The sequence below is a fragment of the Trachypithecus francoisi genome, unplaced genomic scaffold, assembly GCF_009764315.1.
Source record: "Trachypithecus francoisi isolate TF-2019V2 unplaced genomic scaffold, Tfra_2.0 Lachesis_group10, whole genome shotgun sequence".
In the NCBI taxonomy this organism is placed as follows: Eukaryota; Metazoa; Chordata; class Mammalia; order Primates; family Cercopithecidae; genus Trachypithecus; species Trachypithecus francoisi.
This window is the reverse complement of record NW_022681455.1, coordinates 118472496-118492249: the sequence shown is the minus strand read 5'-3', so window position 1 is coordinate 118492249 and position 19754 is coordinate 118472496. Positions and strand designations below refer to the sequence as shown.

The following is a 19754-nucleotide window of genomic DNA, read 5'->3' as shown; positions in this document are numbered from 1 at the left end:
AGAGAAAAAGAAGAAAGGAAGGAAGGAGAGAAGGAAACGGAAAAGAGAAGGAGACAGAAACACAGAGAAAGAAAAAAGGGAGAGAGAGATGAAAATGGACGGCAAGACAAAGGAACAGAGAGAGGCAGGGAGGAAAAGGAGGAGGGAAAGGGAAGGAGGCAGGAAGTATAGATCAGTTTGTTGGGGTGGGGTGGGGAAAGGGACAAAGCTTGTCTGAGGGGCAGGGAGTGCTCAAGTTTCATCTCTCTATCCTGTCGTGGAGTTGGATACCCAGGCATGTTGAGAGCAGGGGGCTGAGTGCAAGGAAAAGGGAAACTGCCAAATTTGCCATGACGTGAGCTGCAAAATGAACACAATCAGAGTGACCAGTGGTCAGCCTGGGTGATGCGGGGGCCAGAGCCGAAGGCCTGGTGGGTGTCGCTAAGTACAGAGACCATGCGCCTCAAAGGCAATGAGGCTGCTTCTTGCTACACACCTCCCTTGCCCAACTGAAGTGATTTTTCTTCTTAACAAAGGCAATAATAAAAGCAACTGTGGCCTTTTGGGTATGTCACTGGGAAATTGGACGGGTCCCCAGAGTCATATAAACCCGGCCAAGAGAAGTCCCTGTGTTTGGAGTTCTCAGCATGTATCCAAGCAGCCAGAACTATAGAGCTAAATTTTCCCTAAAGTCCAATTATTTCATATGTGGTCAAGGAAAGCAATGTTTGGAAAGGGGCTTGAGACAATCTCACCAGTTCATGAGAGCATGGAGCAGCGGCTGTCAGGGAAGATAGACCAAGGGAGCTGAGATCGGCTTTCTTTGCCTCTACCTCTAGGTTTCAACTGTCAGCCTAACCTGTTTGCTTCTGGCTGTAAATGCCAAAGTATCGTTGTGTAACATCATCTAATGAGACAATGATAATAATGATATAATAGGAATAATTCCAGATAACATTTGAATTTTCTATGTGCCAGGGAACCTCTAAGTCCATTACAAGATCCACTTTTTAAAATGCCATTTAATAAGGATACAATAGGTATAAGACCTGTTCTTTACAGATGAAAAAAATAAAGTCCAAGGAAGTTAAAGTACTTACTCAAGATCTCTCACCTGGAAACCAGAGAAGTTGGCATGAAAACCAGCTCTGACTCCAGAATCTGGAACCTAAAGTTTCATACCATTTTTATAACGTAGCTACTGCTGGTTATGGCCCTTTTCTGTCTTCTTTCCCTTGATTCTTTCATTTCTTCTACAAACATTTCTGAAGCAGCAGCAATGTGCTGGGTACTGAGCTCAGTGGTTGGGATACAGGAGATGAAGTGTTCACACCATCCCTGCCTTCATGAACACAATAGCCTGAGGTTTAATTTATGGACATAACTGCCTGAGGTTTAATTGCATGGACACAGGAGCCTGAGGTTTAATTTATGGACACAGCAGCCTGAGGTTTAATTTATGGACATAACTGCCTGAGGTTTAATTTCACAGATGCAGCAGCCTGAGGTTTAATTTCATGGACACAGGAGCCTGAGGTTTAATTTCACAGATGCAGCAGCCTGAGGTTTAATTTATGGACATAACTGCCTGAGGTTTAATTTATGGATACAGGAGCCTGAGGTTTAATTTATGGATACAGGAGCCTGAGGTTTAATTTCACAGATGCAGCAGCCTGAGGTTTAATTTCATAGATGCAGCAGCCTGAGGTTTAATTGCATGGACACAGGAGCCTGAGGTTTAATTTCATGGACACAGGAGCCTGAGGTTTAATTGCATGGACACAGGAGCCTGAGGTTTAATTTCACAGATGCAGCAGCCTGAGGTTTAATTTATGGACATAACTGCCTGAGGTTTAATTTATGGACATAACTGCCTGAGGTTTAATTTATGGACATAACTGCCTGAGGTTTAATTTCACAGATGCAGCAGCCTGAGGTTTAATTTCATGGACACAGGAGCCTGAGGTTTAATTTCATAGATGCAGCAGCCTGAGGTTTAATTGCATGGACACAGGAGCCTGAGGTTTAATTTATGGATACAGGAGCCTGAGGTTTAATTTCACAGATGCAGCAGCCTGAGGTTTAATTTCATGGACACAGGAGCCTGAGGTTTAATTTCATAGATGCAGCAGCCTGAGGTTTAATTTATGGATACAGGAGCCTGAGGTTTAATTTATGGACACAGCAGCCTGAGGTTTAATTGCATGGACACAGGAGCCTGAGGTTTAATTTCATAGATGCAGCAGCCTGAGGTTTAATTTATGGACATAACTGCCTGAGGTTTAATTTCATGGACACAGGAGCCCTGAGGTTTAATTTCACAGATGCAGCAGCCTGAGGTTTAATTTATGAACATGGGAGCCTGGGGTTTAGTTTCAGCCAGATAGTTAACATCAAGGTAGTTCCAAGCACCAAATCTGCCTGACCCCTTGAGAAATCAGCTTTGTCAGCTAAAGATCCTCCCCACTTCCTGAGCTCCTGGGAAACCTCAGGCTGTCCTCAACTCATGGAGGGGAAAGTCCACCAACAAAACCCGTGGAATGAAATCCATTCCATCTCACCCTAGGCAGAGGCATGGCTTCTTTCAGCACTGCCTACCTGTCAGCACAGCCTAGCACTTAAAAAGATGGGCTCTGTATTCAAAGAGCGTTCACATGCCAGCTCTTCCTCTCTATAGCTGTGTGACCTGGAATAAGTTACTTAACCTCTCTGTGTCTGTGTCCTCTGTTAAAATGAGATGCGATAGTCTCTTATAGACAATGTATGGAAATTATTGAGCTCAATCTACTTTAGTTCTTCTGTCTTCCTGAGCTTATCTATTTATTCAATGAATATTGCATGAATAAATCCTGTCACAGAGGCCAAATTCACCTGTACAATATTTATAATAAAGTTCGTTCATTTGAGCCAATCATGATTTACTGTCAAGGAGATAAAAACAATTAAAATAAAGAATGAGTGATGCTTTTTCAGCAATAGACACGGCTTGGAAGAGGTGTTTTTAGATCTATATATTTTTTAACCTAAGGCATTTTGCTGATAGGAGGAATCCAGTCACGTGCTGTGGGCATCAGAGATTTCTGGGAACAGGGAGGTGGGGCCCTTGTTCCACAACATATCTCAGAAATGTCTTTGACATTTCGGAAGGCAAGGGCCTGTTTCCCAGGGTCAGCAGTTAGGGAAAGAGGGTCTTAATCACTGCAGTGAGTCCCCAGCTACAGCCCTTCCTGCTGATGTGCAGATGCAGTTAATCCTCGTTGCTTTGATTATTCATGAAAGACCTGATAGAGCCATTTAGTTCTCTTTAAAGTTTCAGGCGTTCCGTTTCCCATGATTGCAGGACCCTGGGGACCAGGTATCTGGCCATAGTGAAATCTCCCTTATCCTGGGGTTCATGGTGGGACAGGCCGAAGAAATGAGGGAGGTGCAGATGTTTCTGAGGCCACCATGTGGTGTAGTGTCAAGAGCACTGAATCGGGAGTCTCTAGCTCTCCATATTTGAGTTCAAATTGGATCCTCTGACTAACATTATAGCCTAGAAAATCACACTCAAACTCTAAATCTCAGAAATCAGCGGGTGTTTAGTCATGTGCCAAGCACTGCCCCAAGTTCATAAGTAATACCTAAGGCTGACACTAATATCATCCGCACTGTACAGATGAAGAAACTGAGTCTGAGTGTGGTTAGGAAGATGGAGCTGGGACTAAACCCAAGGAGTCTGACTTTAGAGCTCATACTCTGTTCTTTTCTCTGTCACATACTATTCAACAGGGAGGATTTTAGGAGGGTTAAATGAACAGCATTCGGTTTTTCTTAAGACAGAGTTTTGCTCTCGTTGCCCAGGCTGGAGTGCAATGACACTCTCTCAGCTCACTGCGAACTCCACCTCCTGGGTTCAAGTGATTCTCCTGCCTCAGCCTCCCGAGCAGCTGGGATTACAGGCATATACCACCACACCCGGCTAATTATTGTATTTTTAGTAGAGATGGGGTTTCGTCATGTTGGCCAGGCTGGTTTCGAACTCCTGACCTCAGATGATCCGCCTGTCTTGGCCTCCTAAAGTGCTGGGATTACAGGTGTGAGCCACCACGCCCAGCCATGAACAGCATATTTGAAGAGCCTAGTACATAGGACTTGTCTGACAAAAGTGCAGGTATGTCTTAATTCCCTTCCAGCTCTAAGATCCCACACATTGCCTGCTAGTTGGGGCTTTGAAGGAAATGGACTCAGCATAGCTGGACCATGGGATGATGGATGGAGTGATGCTGGGACAGCCACAGGGGCCATGAAAAGGGGGCCTCATTTAATGAATATTACATACCAGAGGCAGCCAAAAAATCTGGGAAGAATATTCAGACTGTTGGATAGCATGAGAAAGAACCCCAAAGACTGCTTAATAGATTTAAATTTACAAGGCCACTGGGACTGATTTTTCCTCCCCCTGGGATTAACTCAGTTGACAGGGCTGTCCTTAGTTCAGCAAATAACTCTTCTAGAGTATAGGGAAAAAATGGCTTGTGACAGCTTTTTGATTCACAAGTATTTACTGCGTTTACTATGTGGCAGGGACCAGACACAAAAAGAGTAAGAACCAGTTCCGTTTCCCAGTTTGAATGACACTGGGAAATGCCTCATGCATAATGAATAGAATTTAATCATTGAGTGGCTACCAAATTTAACTCCATCTGAAAGTTAAGCTCTGCTTTCCTTTCCAAGGTCTATGGTCCAGCCCAGGCTGTGGTGATCAGAGAAGCTTTTCTCGGCCTGCTTAGTGTTTCCCCCAAATGTCTTAGCTGGATGCCTGTCGAGAAAACCTCATCTGAGCCCGGTGGAGATCCAGGGATGCTTCTTCCAGCCCTTCCTGTGACTTGCAGCTGGGGCCAGACTAGAGAAAGATACAGCTGTCTTTAGGTTGTCTCTAAACTGTCCTTATGGTAGGGAAAGCGAAGACGACATCACGGCAGAGGTGGATAACATGCTTAGAGGTGAAAGAATCTGGAAACTCATTTGCCTTCATGGAATCCCTTGGCTAAAATAGTCTGTCTCTCCATGTTTCTCTCCAACTCTTTATCTTGGAATAACTTTAGTGTTACAGAGAAGTTGAAAAGACAGTACAGAGATTTCCCAGATACCCTTTGCCCATACTTCCTTAATGCCAACCTCACAGTGCTATGGTACACATCCAAACTGAAGAAACAACACTGGTACCAAATGGTTAACTAAACTCCAGGCTTTATTCTGATTCCATCTGTTTTTCCATTAATGGCCCTTTTCAGTCCAGGAAACCACATTTTGCGTGTATTTGTCATAGCTCCTTGGTCTCTTCCCGTCTGTGATGGTTTCTCAGTCTTCCTGTGGTTTTCATTACCATGACAGGGTTGAGGAGTACTGGTCAGGTATTTTATAGATTCCCCTCAATTTGGGCTTGTACTATGTTTTATCATGATTAAATCGGGGTTATGGGTTTGGGGAAAGAATATCAGAAAGGTAAAATGTCACTCTCATCATCTCAGGGAGTATGACACATACATGGAAGCAGTACCTTTTCTGCATCAAATATTTGGACAGGAGTAATTCAATAAACATTTATTCAGCCACTGATATGTGCCCAGTACTATGAATATAAAGAAACCTCTCCCTCCCTTCTTCTGTCTCTCTCCTCTGCCTCATCCTCTCTCCTTACCATTTATAGATTATATGTCAGGTATTCTGCTAAGCCCTTTGTTTCTCACTTAATCCTTACGTGAGGTAAATGTTACCATTTCCATTTTATAGAAACTAAGTTCTTTGCCTAGTGTCCCCCCGCACCCCTGCACCCACCCCCTGCTCCCCTCCCCCCATTAAATGACAGAGCTGAAGACTGTATTCAGGTTTGCCTGGCTTCTTCTTACCAAACAACACAGCCTTCAGTAGATAACTCTGCCCATGAAATGTTGCTGGGAGGATGAACCATGTATTATTCTGTTCTCACAGTGTTAATAAAGAAATACCTAAGAGTGGGTAACTTACAAACAGTAAGGGGTTTGGCTAGGTGCAGTGGCTTACACCTGTAATCCCAGCACTTTGGGAGGCTGAGGCACGTGGATCACCTGAGGTCAGGAGTTTGAGAACAGCCTTGCCAACATGGCGAAATCCCATCTCTACTGAAAATACAAAAATTAGCTGGGCATGGTGGCACGCACCTGTAATCCCAGCTACTCAGGAGGCTGAGGCATGAGAATCCCTTGAACCCGGGAGGCGAAGGCTGCAGTGAGCTGAGATTGCACCACAGCACTCCAGCCTGAGTGGCAAATTGAGACTCTGTCTCAACAACAACAGCAACAAAGAATTAGAGGTTTAACGGACTCACAATTCCACACAACTGAGGAGGCCACATAATCACGGTGGAAGGCAAAGGAGGAGCAAAGTCATGTCTTACATGGTGGCAGGGAAGAGAGCTTGTTCAGGGGAACTCCCCTTTATAAAACCATCAGATCTTGTGAGACTTATTCAGTATCACAAGAACAACATGGGAAAGACTCGCCTCCATGATTCAATTACCTCCCACTGGGTCCCTCCCATAACACATGGGAATTATGGGAGCCATAAGTCAAAATGAGATTTGGGTGGGGACACAGCCAAACCATATCAAACCATAAACAAATAAAAGGCTATAAGGATTCTCCTATAGCTTTTATTAAAGGGCTAAGGCTACCCAGACAAGAGAGGACAGTATGGCTTTCCAGAGGATCTGACATCTGAATTGGGAGAGAATACTATTTTGGAAAGAAAAAAACAGCATGTGAAAAGGCACAGAGTTCAGAGCTTCAAATTTTGCTTACCTTGATGCTATTAGATTACATTAGGAGTGCACCATAAGATAAAGAGTGTTCTGAGTAGAGTGAGGTCAGAGTGGCGGGAAGGGAGAGTGCTAATCTTGACTTATCTTCCCTGAGACAGTTTCTGAAAAGGTACAGAATAGAGGGGCATCTCATCTCCCTTGAGGGTCTGGCTGGGGGTGGTGGAGCAGTGACAGCATCGAATGGGGTCAGGAAGTGGGGCATATGCTGGCACCTGGGTTCACTTCATCTTCTCTAACCATCAGCTTCCACTTCCGGAAAACGGGAACGATGCTTGCTCACTGCCTATAGTAATCTCTGCTCAGATGATGTGATGATAAAGGTAAGAGGACTCTGAAAACTACAAAGCATCAGATATCAGACACAAATGTAAATAACCTCATAGGAACAGTAATGCCACTCTCCAGAAACTCAGTACACCCGGATCAAGAGGCTCAGAGTCATAGCAGCTTCATCAACAAGGCTCATTAAACGGGATTGAAAACAAAACTCTTGAGGTCCCAACATGAGTCTCATTCTGTTACTTATTCTGTTATTTTTCCTTCAAAGGATTGTGAGCCAATTTTCAACCACTTCCTAAAGATCTTAGTAAAAGCATTGCCGTTTGGGGCCATCTGGTCATGCTATTGTCAGACGAAAACAATGTCCTCAAAGATATGACAGAGCATGGAGGCAGTGGGCAATTCCTGTGAGAGGGTATCCTGCTCCGGACTGAATTATTTTTCCATGCTGTATTCAAGTTTCCTTAAACCCATAGCTAAGTTGGGTATTCCTCACATGCTGTCTGCAAATTCCCCATCCCAGCCGTTGATGAAACTCAGAAGTCTTGGTGCCCTTAGGGCTACACACTTTACGTAACCCTGTTTAGGAAATTTTTGCCCCAGCTATTACTAGTTTAATCTTCTTTGTCATCTTACTGACATCAGGTTAGGAAATGTGTACCTGGGCCAGTCTTTTGGATCTTGAAAACATCTACGCTGAGCCCTGCGTAGAGGTTGAACAAATATTTGTTAAATGATGGACTGAAGAATCTGGGCTGGCTCTCCCAACATTTTGGGCTGTTGAATGGAAAGAGGTTTTGGAATCAGCCAAATTGGGGTAGGAATCCTAGTTCTGCAATTTGCTGCTTTTATTTTCTTCAGGCCTCTGCGGGCTGGCCATAATGAAAAGGGAGGGAGAGAGGCAGCCCCCAGGGAAAGTGGTAGTATCAGTTTCCCATAAGTGGTAACAAATTAACACACACTTAGTGGCTCCAAACACAGATTTAGGATATTAAAGTGCTAGAGGTCTGAAGGGCAAAATGGGTTTCACTGGGCTAAGATGAAGGTCTTAGCAGGGTTGTGTTCCTTCCGAAAGCTCCAGAGGAGAGTCCATTTCCTGCCTTTTCTAGCATCTAGAGGCCACCTGCGTGCTTGGTTCACAGCCTCTTCCTCCATCAGACCCAGCAGTGTAGCTTCTCTCAATCTCTCTCTGATTCTTCAGATTCCCACTCCCACCTTTTTTGTTTTTTGTTTTTTTATTTTTTGAGATGGAGTTTTGCTCTTGTTGTCCAGGCTGGAGTGCAATGGCGTGATCTCGGTTCGCTGCAACTTCTACCTCCTGGGTTCAAGTGATTCTCCTGCCTCAGCCTCCTGAGTAGCTGAGATTACAGGCATGCGCCACCACGCCCAGCTAATTTTGTATTTTTAATAGAGATGGGGTTTCTTTATGTTGGTCAGGCTGGTCTCGAACTCCCAACCTCAGGTGATCCACCCACCTCAGCCTACCAAAGTGCTGGGATTAGAGGCATGAGCCATTGCACCCGGCCCCCACTCCCACCTTTAAGGACTCTTGTGATGACACTGGGTCATCCTGAATAATGCAGGATAACTTCCCTATCTCAACGTCCTTACATTAGTCATACTTGTAAAGTTCCTTTTGTCAGGTAAGGTAACACGCAGGTGCCAGGGACTCACTGGTCTCGCCCTGTGGGGGAGTGTGACGGTGTGGGCTCTCTTCAGGACTCCTTAGATTTTGTAAGACAGTGCCCAACCCATCCCAGCTCAGTGGAGTGCACACATATGTGGATCCGCACTTGGCCAAAAGTCTCTTCTCTAACGGTAACCTTGAGCTGCCACACACCACCTATCAAATCTTGGTTGCGAGAAATGCTATTCAGAGAGACCAGCCCACCTAGAGATGGGTCCAACTGCGCTTTTCAACTCTGTCTGAAGATTAAACCAGACCACATCCTTTTGGCCCCAGAATATATGCTCTCACTACATTTTGCTTTACTTTGTTGCTCTTGCATTACATTAGGAGTGCACCCTAAGAAAAAACTTCATGGAAATAGTTGCATTTACTATAACAGCTTTGTTGAACATGTTTATTGCATTTCAGCATACATTTCTTATGAGAAACCACAGAGAAAGAGTCCTCTGGTCCCCAAAACCAGTGTTAGCTATGGTTACCTCTAGTAACTGCTTTATTTCAATCAAATGAACACTAGTTCACGTGGATGACCATTTCCCCCTATTTTCACTCACTATTAGAAAGCGAAGAGACGAAACTGTTGTTCATCTTCAGCAAAGCTTTAGGACAGCAGAGTCTGTGGTACGTACATTGACTTATTTTCCAACCCTCATTATCCACTTTCCCCAGTTCCTTCACCTGTTTTATCCTTTAGTTAGTATTGTTGGTAGCATCTGTAAGCTCAGAATAAAGCATGATAAAAACGTTTTTTATTTTCCAAGATTATTTTCTCTTTTATAAGACACACGCCCCTGATACATTCTTCTTTGCTCCAAGAACAAAATAAAAATAAAAACATGAAATGAAATATCATAGATGCCAATGTATAAACATGAATTCTCAGCAGAACCGAGTCCAGCATCATTGTAAAGACTGAAGCTTATGCTGATCGTATGAAAACAAGTCTCTAATGCTTTGTATGCTGAGCACACTAAGATCATAAATGCCAGCATTCTAAATGGCTCGCTTGCTGTTAGCAGATCCACTGGAACTGAAAGCCATTGCTTTTCTACGGGCTGCTTAGTTTTTATTATGTCTTTATTCATGGTCAAAAGACATCAGCAAATTTGCTAAAGTGATTGAAGATATTTTTCTTTTTTTTTTTTTTTTTTTTTTTTTGAGACGGAGTCTCGCTCTGCCACCCAGGCTGGAGTGCAGTGGCCGGATCTCAGCTCACTGCAAGCTCCGCCTCCCGGGTTTACGCCATTCTCCTGCCTCAGCCTCCCGAGTAGCTGGGACTACAGGCGCCCGCTACCTCGCCCGGCTAGTTTTTTTGTATTCTTTTAGTAGAGACGAGGTTTCACCGTGTTAGCCAGGATGGTCTCGATCTCCTGACCTCGTGATCTGCCCGTCTCGGCCTCCCAAAGTGCTGGGATTACAGGCTTGAGCCACCGCGCCCGGCCTGAAGATATTTTTCTTAAGGCACTCCTAAAGTTTCCTATCTTTGCCTTCATGGTTCTGGATGTGAGCTTGTTTTCTTAGATAAAAACAACAGAAATGTGCTCCACACTATATAGCATTTGGATAGTTATAGAAAGCCAAGTTTTTCTTTATTTAAATCAATGGTATGCTAGCAAAACCTCCAGTGAAATATCTCTGAGATACACCAAATCATAAGAGTTTATTTCTGAGTCCATTAAACCACAGAATCAGTGACTCTGAGAACCTCTCAAAGCCTCTAAGATAGAGTATTAATCTCTACATCCACAGAGTCTAGAACATGCTATGTGTTTAATAAATATGTTTTGAACTAGTGGGTAGTACTTTCCACTCTCGGAAACACTAACGTTCCACCCAGACCCCAGTAGAGCAATGACAGATATAGTGCTTGCCAGGTAGCGGGCATGCAGTATACACTGAATGACTGGCACTGAGACACAGACAAACCATGGGAGAAATTTCTGCCATCCCTGAAATCCACAGCAGAAATTTTGATTTCCACCATTCTCCCCCTTGGCAGAGACACACCTGACTGATGACATTGACATGTACACCCACTTTCATGAATGTACTCAGGTTTATGTATGATTTCTAGTGTGCTAGTACAATCTCTGCCCACCTTTCTCCCACTCAAGAAAATATAGTAGAATACAAATTAGTAAGAATGTCATTAATATGGGAACCATCTCCAGTCCACTGCAATTTACTGAAAAAACTAAATCACTGACAAAATGACCATTTTGTCATTTCAAATAATATCAGTAGTAGATGACTCGTAAGACATCTTACAATGATTGACACAACCTTTCATCATGATACCAAGACTGTTGAGAATGCTTCTCAACAGAAACCATCTCTGAGAGCCACTGTTTCCTCACATGTCATTTTGGCTACCTTCCAAAACTGCAGAGAAACCATCTCTCAGGCTTATCCTATCCCCAGTGCAATCATCCATATGGGCTCTGTTGTCCATGTGAACTCCACCAGAACCACAGTGATGATTCCTACTAAAGGACATAGCTAACATAAGACCTCACGGGGGTGTCACTCCACTTCCACCATCATGACCTTAAGGAAGAGAAGTTACAAAGAGCTGACTTACCACACCACCACCAGCTGAGTGCACGAGCACAGACATCCCTTCCCGGAGGTTGGCAACTTCAAACAGCATCACGTAGGCTGTGACAAAGTTCATGGGGAATGCAGCAGCCTCAGAGAAGCTCATGTCATCCGGGATCTTGTAGACAAACTCCACTGGTGTGCAGACCACCTCTGCCCAGGCATTGTAATTGACAAATGCCATGACACGGTCCCCAATCTGGGCATGGGGAAATACAGAGTTAGTGTAGGCTACCTCATGACAGAGGCTCAAGGAGAGAACAGAATTACTGGAAGCTGGCCGGGTGCTGTGGCTCATGCCTATAATCCTAGCACTTTGGGAGGCTGAGGCGGGTGAATCGCTTGAGGTCAGGAGTTCAAGACCAGCCTGGCTGACATGGTGAAACCCCATCTCTACTAAAAATACAAAAATTCTCCAGGTGTGGTGGCACGTGCCTGTAGTCCCAGCTACTCAGGAGGCTGAGACAGGAGAACTGCTTGAATCCAGGAGGCGGAGGTTGCAGTGACCTGAGATCACGCCATTGTACTCCAGCCTGGGCAACAAAGCAAGACACTGTCTCCAAAAAAAAAAAAAAAAGTATTATTGGGAGCTATCCATGGTCCAAACACATTATTTCTACTGACTCATACACTTTATCCAAATTTTTGAGTATCACAATCATTTGTTTTTAAACTTCGACGAAACATATCTTTTAAAATAAATTTGCAGTGAAAAAGCTAATGTGTATATTTCACAAGTAATAGAACTGATTTAATGAACCATTGATAGTCTATGTTTCTTGTCCACCCAGCTTCGGCCACTACCCTCTCCTCTCCAGAACCAGCTAAGCTGGTTAGTTGAGAACCATTCCTTGAAACTCTGAACATTATTTAGGTGGTAGCAAAAGTCCTGGGAAGTGTCAGTGCATCTAAGAAAGGTAGCAAAACGATGCAGAGCTCTCCTTCATGCTTTCACCTGGCAACCTTCTGTCCTTCCTTTAGGACTTCTCAAAAATGTAGTCTCCATAGCCAAGCATGAGGAACTTATAGCCTGGTTAGAGAATGGATTCCTCCTTATGAGAGGTTTTTCTTTTTCTTTTCTTTATTTCTGAGATGGAGTTTTGCTCTTGTTGCCCAGGCTGGACTGCAATGATGCGATCTCAGCTCACCGCAACCTCCGCCTCCCAGGTACAAGCGATTGTCCTGTCTCAGCCTCCCAAGTAGCTCGGATTACAGGCATGCACCACGACGCCTGGCTATTTTTTTTTTTGTTTTTTGTATTTAGTAGAGACGGGGTTTCACCATGTTAGGCTGATTGCAAACTCCTGACCTCGGTGATCCTCCCGCCTTGGCCTCCCAAAGTGCTGGGATTACAGGCATGAGCCACTGTGTCTGGCCAATAAGTTTTTCTATATGTACATTTGATCACTATAAAATCTATGATTTGCTAAACAATCATAATGTACTAGACTATAATCTTCATGTTGTCAGTTATTTAATGTACGTGAAAGCTTAATAGGATATTATTCTTATTATAATATGAAGAAAGGCTAAGAATGGCTGAGTATCTTCCCTAATGACATACAGAGTGAAGCCTGTCTAATTCCAAATATTTTTCCATGACATCACAATGAGCCATGTTTGCATATGAAGCCCCTTCTTGATCTTAGGTTCCAGGCACTGGAGATATAACTGTCAATGAGGTACAGCTCATGCTTTCAAATTATTCATACTCCCTGATATTTTCATATGGCAAGTGCTATGAGTGATAGGGCTTAGAGGCAAATCTACTTGGAAGGGATAATATTTCAGCAGAGAATGCAGTCTTAAGCCAAAAGCATGAAATTACGATGGTGATGTTTCAGATATTGGTCCAAAGATAACAGAGTTCATTTTTTGGGTGTGGGAAGAGTGGGTGGGGTCAAGGGATGTCAGAGTAGCCTGGAGGTGAGCGCTCCCAAAACCTTGGGGATTTTCCAGGTTGGCCACTTCTGTGTATTTTGGAATTGAGCTGCTTCAGCCTCAGTGTGTGTCTGGAACAGGATCCAGAGGACTTGATTGTCCATTTGGCTATAGGATGGTATAGTATAAAGACAACAGACTTATCTTGGTGCCATTCAGACCTGGGTAATGAGGAGTTCAGGTGAATGAGACAGTTGGGGACAGCATCAACAATGTTCTAAGTGAGCCTGGCCACCTCTCTCCAGCTGCCAGGGTAACTCTGTCAGGGGCGGGGGTTTGGGTTACCTAATTCAGGAAAGATGCCTGAACCACAGAATCAAATTGCTCTGCCCCAGTGTGTCTTCTGGGGCTCTCGTGACAGCAACAAGAGCAAGGCAAAGTCTAGTCTGCTCGTTTTGAGAAAAGAGGCAAGTAATTAATCAACATGATGATCTGACAGCTGGGCAAGGAGGACATTCTCACTGCCTCCTTGCATCTCCTTTCCTTATCCTTGGGTAGCCTGGCATAAACCTAAGCAGGTCTTCCCCTCTCTGAATCCTCCCCGGACTGCTGGAGAGGGAGAAGTCCTTGCCTAGACTTACCTGTATGTTGTCTCTGCCTCAGACCCCACATGCCTTCTCTCCCCTTCCCCCAAGCCCCTAAATGACCCTAGACTTCTTGGATACTGGAAGGGAGTGACTCTCCACACTGGTGGTGACAGCAGTCTGTCCCAGAGAGAGTTCAATTAAGAATAAAACATCAGCCAGGCCAGGCACGGTGGCTCACGCCTATAATCCCAGCACTTTGGGAGGCTGAGGCGAGTGGATCACCTGAGTTTGGGAGTTCGAGACCAGCCTGACCAATATGAAGAAACCCTGTCTCTACTAAAAATACAAAATTAGCCCGGCATAGTGGCGCATGTCTGTAATCCCAGCTACTCGAGAGGCTGAGGCAGGAGAATTGCTTGAACCTGGGAGACAGAAGCTGTAGTGAGCAAGATCGTGCCATTGCATGCCAGCCTGGGCAACAAAAGCGAAACTCCACCTCAAAAAATAAAAATAGAAATAAAAATAAAAAACATCAGCTAACAATAAGAAGTGGCAGGAGTGGGTGGGAGCTCAGACAATGTGAGCAAAGGAGAAAGGAAGACTCAGCCCCTGTGCTTGTTCAGTATTGACGCCTGTGTCTCCCTTATGGCCATGCTGGAAAAGCAGCAGGAAACACAGGAAAGCGCATGCTCACACCCTCATGCTTTTGTATCTGCTATTTCTGCAGCTGGCACTCGCTTTCTTTTGGAAAGTATTGATTTTCCTTTAAAGCTCAGCTCAAATGTTTTCTCTAAAACTTTCCCTGATAACCAACCTTCCCCTACAAAAGCAGAACTGACATGTCTTCTTATTGCTGCTAGGATTTGTGTTTATTGAGTGCTGCTTGTGTGCTGGCACTGAGTACACAGCAAATTAAATTACTGCATTTAATTCTGATGACAGCCCTGTGTGGTAGCTTTTATCGTTGTTCGCATTTTATAGACTGGAACCTAAAGCTCAAAGCAGTTAATAAGTTGCCCAAGACCACACAGTTGTAAGTGGTAAAGACAAGATTTCAGACTGGGCACGGTGACTCACGCCTGTAATCCCAGCACTTTAGGAGGCCGAGGAAGGTAGATTACTTGAGGTCAGGGGTTTGAGACCAGCCTGGCCAACACGGCGAAATCCCTTCTCTACTAAAAATACAAAGAATTAGCCAGGTGTGGTGGCGCTTGCCTGTAATCTCAGCTACTTGGGAGGCTGAGGCAGGAGAATCACTTGAACCTGTGAGATGGAGGTTGCGGTGCACTGAGATCATGCCAGTGCACTCTAGCCTGGGCAACAGAGTGAGACTCCTGTCTCAAAAAAAAAAAAAAAAAAAAAAAGATAAGATTTCAACAGAAGTCCACCTGATTCCTTATGTAATCCTTCATCATTGTGCAGATCCCATTATAATACTGGCTTATCCTTTTACATGACTAGCCTCCCTCTAAATGGGGAGACCTCAGAAGGCAGAGGCTGGGTCTTATTGATTTATGGATTCTAAATGCATGACCCAATGCTTGGTGCATAGTGAGTGATGGGTTGATGGATAATTACAAGTAACTGAACCTTGTCTAACTTCTCCATGGGTGGGAAATGGGAGAGAATAAGGGAAGAAAGTCAATCCTGGAGAAGCTTTCAATAGTCTCATAGGAAACATCTCTAGGTCTAAAGGGAAAAACCAGTGTCTGCAATTGACTAGAATGCACTGCTAGGGCAGGAACTGCTGGGGCAGGGAAACTCTGCTGGGGCAGGGGTGCTAGGAGCTATTGTTATTGATAATGATAAATGGCATTTACCAAAACAAAAACTAATATGTTCCTGAATCTGGGCTAAGTGCCTTTATTTACATGACCTTACATAATTCCCACAAGAACTCCATGAAGTTCTTGAAGTTGATGACTCATAGTGAACTATTACTGTGCCCTTTATATAGATGGGAAAATTAAGGCTGGAAGGTGAAGGAGTCATTGAGGAGCAGAAGCAGAAGCAGAAGCAGAAGCAGAAGCAGAAGGCTTCTAGTTCAGATCTGTCTCTCTGCAGAGCTCTCCCTTGTTCTAGCTAGTTTCCACCTTCTTGGTGTTGCTAAGACAAGCCGTTACTAAGAGGAGGCTATCCTGACTGACGGCTTGTGCTGGTTTGAGGGTCCTTCTCTTATTCTGCAGGAAAAGATACAGAGACAATGGGAAACACCCCTACAGAACTCGAGCTTGAGGATGTGAGTATCGATGAGCTTTGCTTTTCTTGGTAAGGGGTTTGGTCTTCAGCTAAATGTGTGTTTTTGCTGATTTTAGGGGGATTCTAAAGCAGCACTGGTTCATCCAGCTGGCAGTAGCCTCAGCCAAGACCGTGGTTAGTTTTCTTAGTGCTAATATATTTGTAGAGGGAGAATCACGGAAACCCTGGGAGTCACCATGACTATTGTCATCTCCTCCTAGCGTTAGGTAAAAGTTCAATCTGACCGGGTGTGGCAGCCCACCTCAACCCTCTTGAAACCATTAAAGAAATGGCCTCAGAGAGTCTGATTCCAGATACAAATAATTAATTCATTACACTTGAGATAAGTGCTCCAAAGGAAACATAAAGTTACAGGTGCATAACAGGGGAACCTACCAAGTGTGGAAATATTAGTTGAACTTTTCAGGGCTCATTCTCCTCAGCTCCAAAATGGTATAATGTTAGTAAAAGGTCCTTATGAAAACTAAATGGCATAATACACACACAATGCACTTAACATGGTGCACAGAAAATGAGGAAAGAGCAATACATGTTCGCTCTTTAAAAGAACAGATTAGGGCCGGGCGCGGTGGCTCAAGCCTGTAATCCCAGCACTTTGGGAGGCGGAGATGGGCAGATCACCAGGTCAGGAGATCGAGACCATCCTGGCTAACACGGTGAAACCCCGTCTCTACTAAAAAATACAAAAAACTAGCCGGGCGAGGTGGCGGGTGCCTGTAGTCCCAGCTACTTGAGAGGCTGAGGCAGGAGAATGGTGTGAACCTGGGAGGCAGAGCTTGCAGAGAGCTGAGATCCGGCCACTGCACTCCAGCCTGGGCGACAGAGCGAGACTCCATCTCAAGAAAAAAAAAAAAAAAAAAAAAAAAAAAGAACAGATTGGTTCTTGACCTGATGGAATTCACAGTTTAGCAATCAGCAGTTAAATACTGACTCATTATACTTCAGGAAGCAGGAGGAACAGCTGTCTAAGGAGGAAACTGAGGGGAAAGAGAGGCTGTCCCACTGTAGGGGTGAAGACCAATTCATGAATGTGAAGAATATCATCTTCAGGCCAGGGGCGATGGCTCACACCTGTAATCCCAGCACTTTGGGAGGCTGAGATGGGTGGATCACCTGAGGTCAGGAGTTTGAGACCAGCCTGGCCAACATGGTGAAACCCTGTCTCTACTAAAAACACAAAAAATTAGCCAGGCGTCGTGGCAGGCACCTGTAATCCCAGCTACTCAGGAGACTGAGGTAGGAGAATCACTTGAACCCGGGAGGCAGAGGTTGCAGTGAGCTGAGATTGCGCCATTGCACTCCAGCCTGGGTGACAGAGTGAGACTCCATCTAAAAAGAAAAAAAACAAAAAAAAAAGAAAAGAATATCATCTTCAGTGCATCAGAAGATAACTAGGGTCTAACATTAGCATCCTGTTCTTCACAGAATCACAAAAACTCAAAGACACAGCCTCAGTCCCACAGAGTAACTGATGGCCTCCAGGGTCGGCACAGAGTATAATGAACAGAATATTTCAACCACCTTAACAGTGGTCTCATGGTCATCACTGCAGGGCTGGCTGTTCACACATCTCTTCTTCGACTTTGCTGCACCACTTCCATTTCATTATCAAAATAGCAAATATGTCCAAACCATGGGTTCAGCTCCAGCCTCAGAGTGCAGAGGCAGGCACATTTAAAACATATCCACTTCATCTCATTATTTGATTCTGCTAAGAAAAAAAAAATAATTTGAGTGCAGCCAAAATGCACCCAAATTATTCCTTTATTACTGGGCCTCCAGTAATGGCTTTTCATCATCCCTTGCAATCTATCAAACCGAGAGAGCTATTCAGTGTGCTGCTGCAAGGAATTCCATCTCCAATATGACTGAAGATCTTAAGTCAAAATTATAGAAGGAATATTCGTGCCAGTTTTCTCCCATATGGCACCCTGACTGGAAACGAGTAGGTGACTTATTTTTTTGGTGCAGCCACAAGTCATGGGAAGGGACAGAGTTTAAAGTGTGGACTTGATAGTAAACAAGCCAGGGCAAATTAGCAAAAGATAAGTCATACTGAAAGGAAAAATATACATAATCAAGTATAGTAAGTTCTCCCTCTAAACCAAGTCCAACAATGCCCCTGTTTCCTGTTATATTCTAAAATAACTGGTTATTTATTCAATGCTCGGGGTTAACAGAGTGCGCTGCATGATTTTTTTCTTTGGGGACCATGTGGAGGATGGAAGAGAAGATAGTGTTTCTTATGTGCAGCACTTTCAGGGTGAGATAGTGTGCCTCTGGTTATATTGCTTACCTGAGGACAGAAAAATGTAAATTCGTATATAAAAAAAGAAAAGGCTCATTCACTGCCTCTTTCTCAACATGTATCTGCTGTCTTATCTGGAAACCATTGGCAAAAATACTGATAAGTGGGATGAGATTTCCAGACATTTTCCGTAATGAATTTGGAGCATATTGATATTTTCACAGGATACTGAGGCTCAGACACACTGAGACTGAGAACCAGGCTCCAATTCAATTTCAAGGGCATTTTGGCACGGCATTTTGTAGAATTCTTCTTTAGTTCTCCTGTCCTGCATTTATTATTGCAGTATTTGGGGACTGGGAATAGGGAATGAAGATCATGAGACTGTAAGAAGGATAAACAAGCTCTGGTGATTTAAATCCGGGTTCTGCTAGTACTAACTACCCTTCTGACCTCACAGAAAATTACCGAACCCTCTCAAACCTCATCTGCAAGGGGATAACAATCTTTGCTTTGCAGGGCTATGGTGGAGGCTTAAAAAAGATAACTTCTCCATGGTTCTGATTATAGTCGGTTCTCAAATGTTCATTCCTCCCTAGGGGAGCACTTAGTTATGAAGTAAGAGCTCTTGTACCTGATTTGCATTGGTTTTTCTGACTCCAAATGACTGCAATTTTGTGCAATTGACTTGCACACAGGTTCTAAGTTTTTATAGATTGGTTTCTATTTGATTTGCATTATAATAGTAGGAAGGGTCATACATCATTTTACAAATTAAAAAAGGTTTTATTATGGAGAAGTTTGAACACGTACGAAAGTAGTCAGTATAATAGAATAAACCTTTTTGCCCATTTCCCTACTTCCAAAGCCATCAATCCATGGCCAATTCTGTTCTACTTCTCAGGTACCTCCACTCTTTAAGATCTTCTTCATCCAAAATGCTACTTTCCCAATCCCTGAAATAGTTGGGAATTTATAAATGATCACTTAAATGTACCAGTTAAGTGACTATCTGAAGGAGCCAAGTTATATAATAGAGAGTCCATTTCCTCCAAACTTCTGTGTTTTGTAGTTGCATTTTGAGCTGAAGATGATGAGAAAATCATTCTGGATTTTCTGGATATGGGAAGGGGTATGCAAACTTAGTTAATCCAACACCAAATACTTTTGTTTAATAGCTGCATGACATGAATAAATGGGGAGACAAGCTTTGTCCTGCTCACTGCACCAGAATGCTTCCAGGAGCAACCAAGATAGTCCATAAGAAAGGCGTGAGACCTTAATGACTATAAACATTGTCAATAGTCCAAATAAGAAGACAATAATAATAATGCACGCCATAGGTTATTTCAAACACTTCTTTCTGCATCATCTTTTGTTGTCTCAATGGAT

At 43.8% G+C, this 19754-nt stretch overlaps 1 protein-coding gene and 1 long non-coding RNA gene across 2 annotated transcripts in view; one reads left to right on the top strand and one right to left on the bottom strand.

Annotated features, from left to right (window-relative positions):
* VAT1L (vesicle amine transport 1 like) overlaps positions 1 to 19754 on the bottom strand; it is a 194737-nt gene that overhangs the window by 144582 nt on the left and 30401 nt on the right. Inside the window, exon 4 of the mRNA XM_033219858.1 lies at positions 11371 to 11586. Within this exon, the coding sequence (XP_033075749.1) occupies positions 11371 to 11586 (216 nt within the window). The remainder of the gene's footprint in view (positions 1 to 11370; positions 11587 to 19754) is intronic.
* On the top strand, positions 12656 to 19689 carry LOC117088087. Its single transcript, XR_004438993.1, has 4 exons — positions 12656 to 13069; positions 16042 to 16094; positions 16171 to 16228; positions 19541 to 19689. It is a non-coding gene; the product is annotated as an uncharacterized LOC117088087 (long non-coding RNA).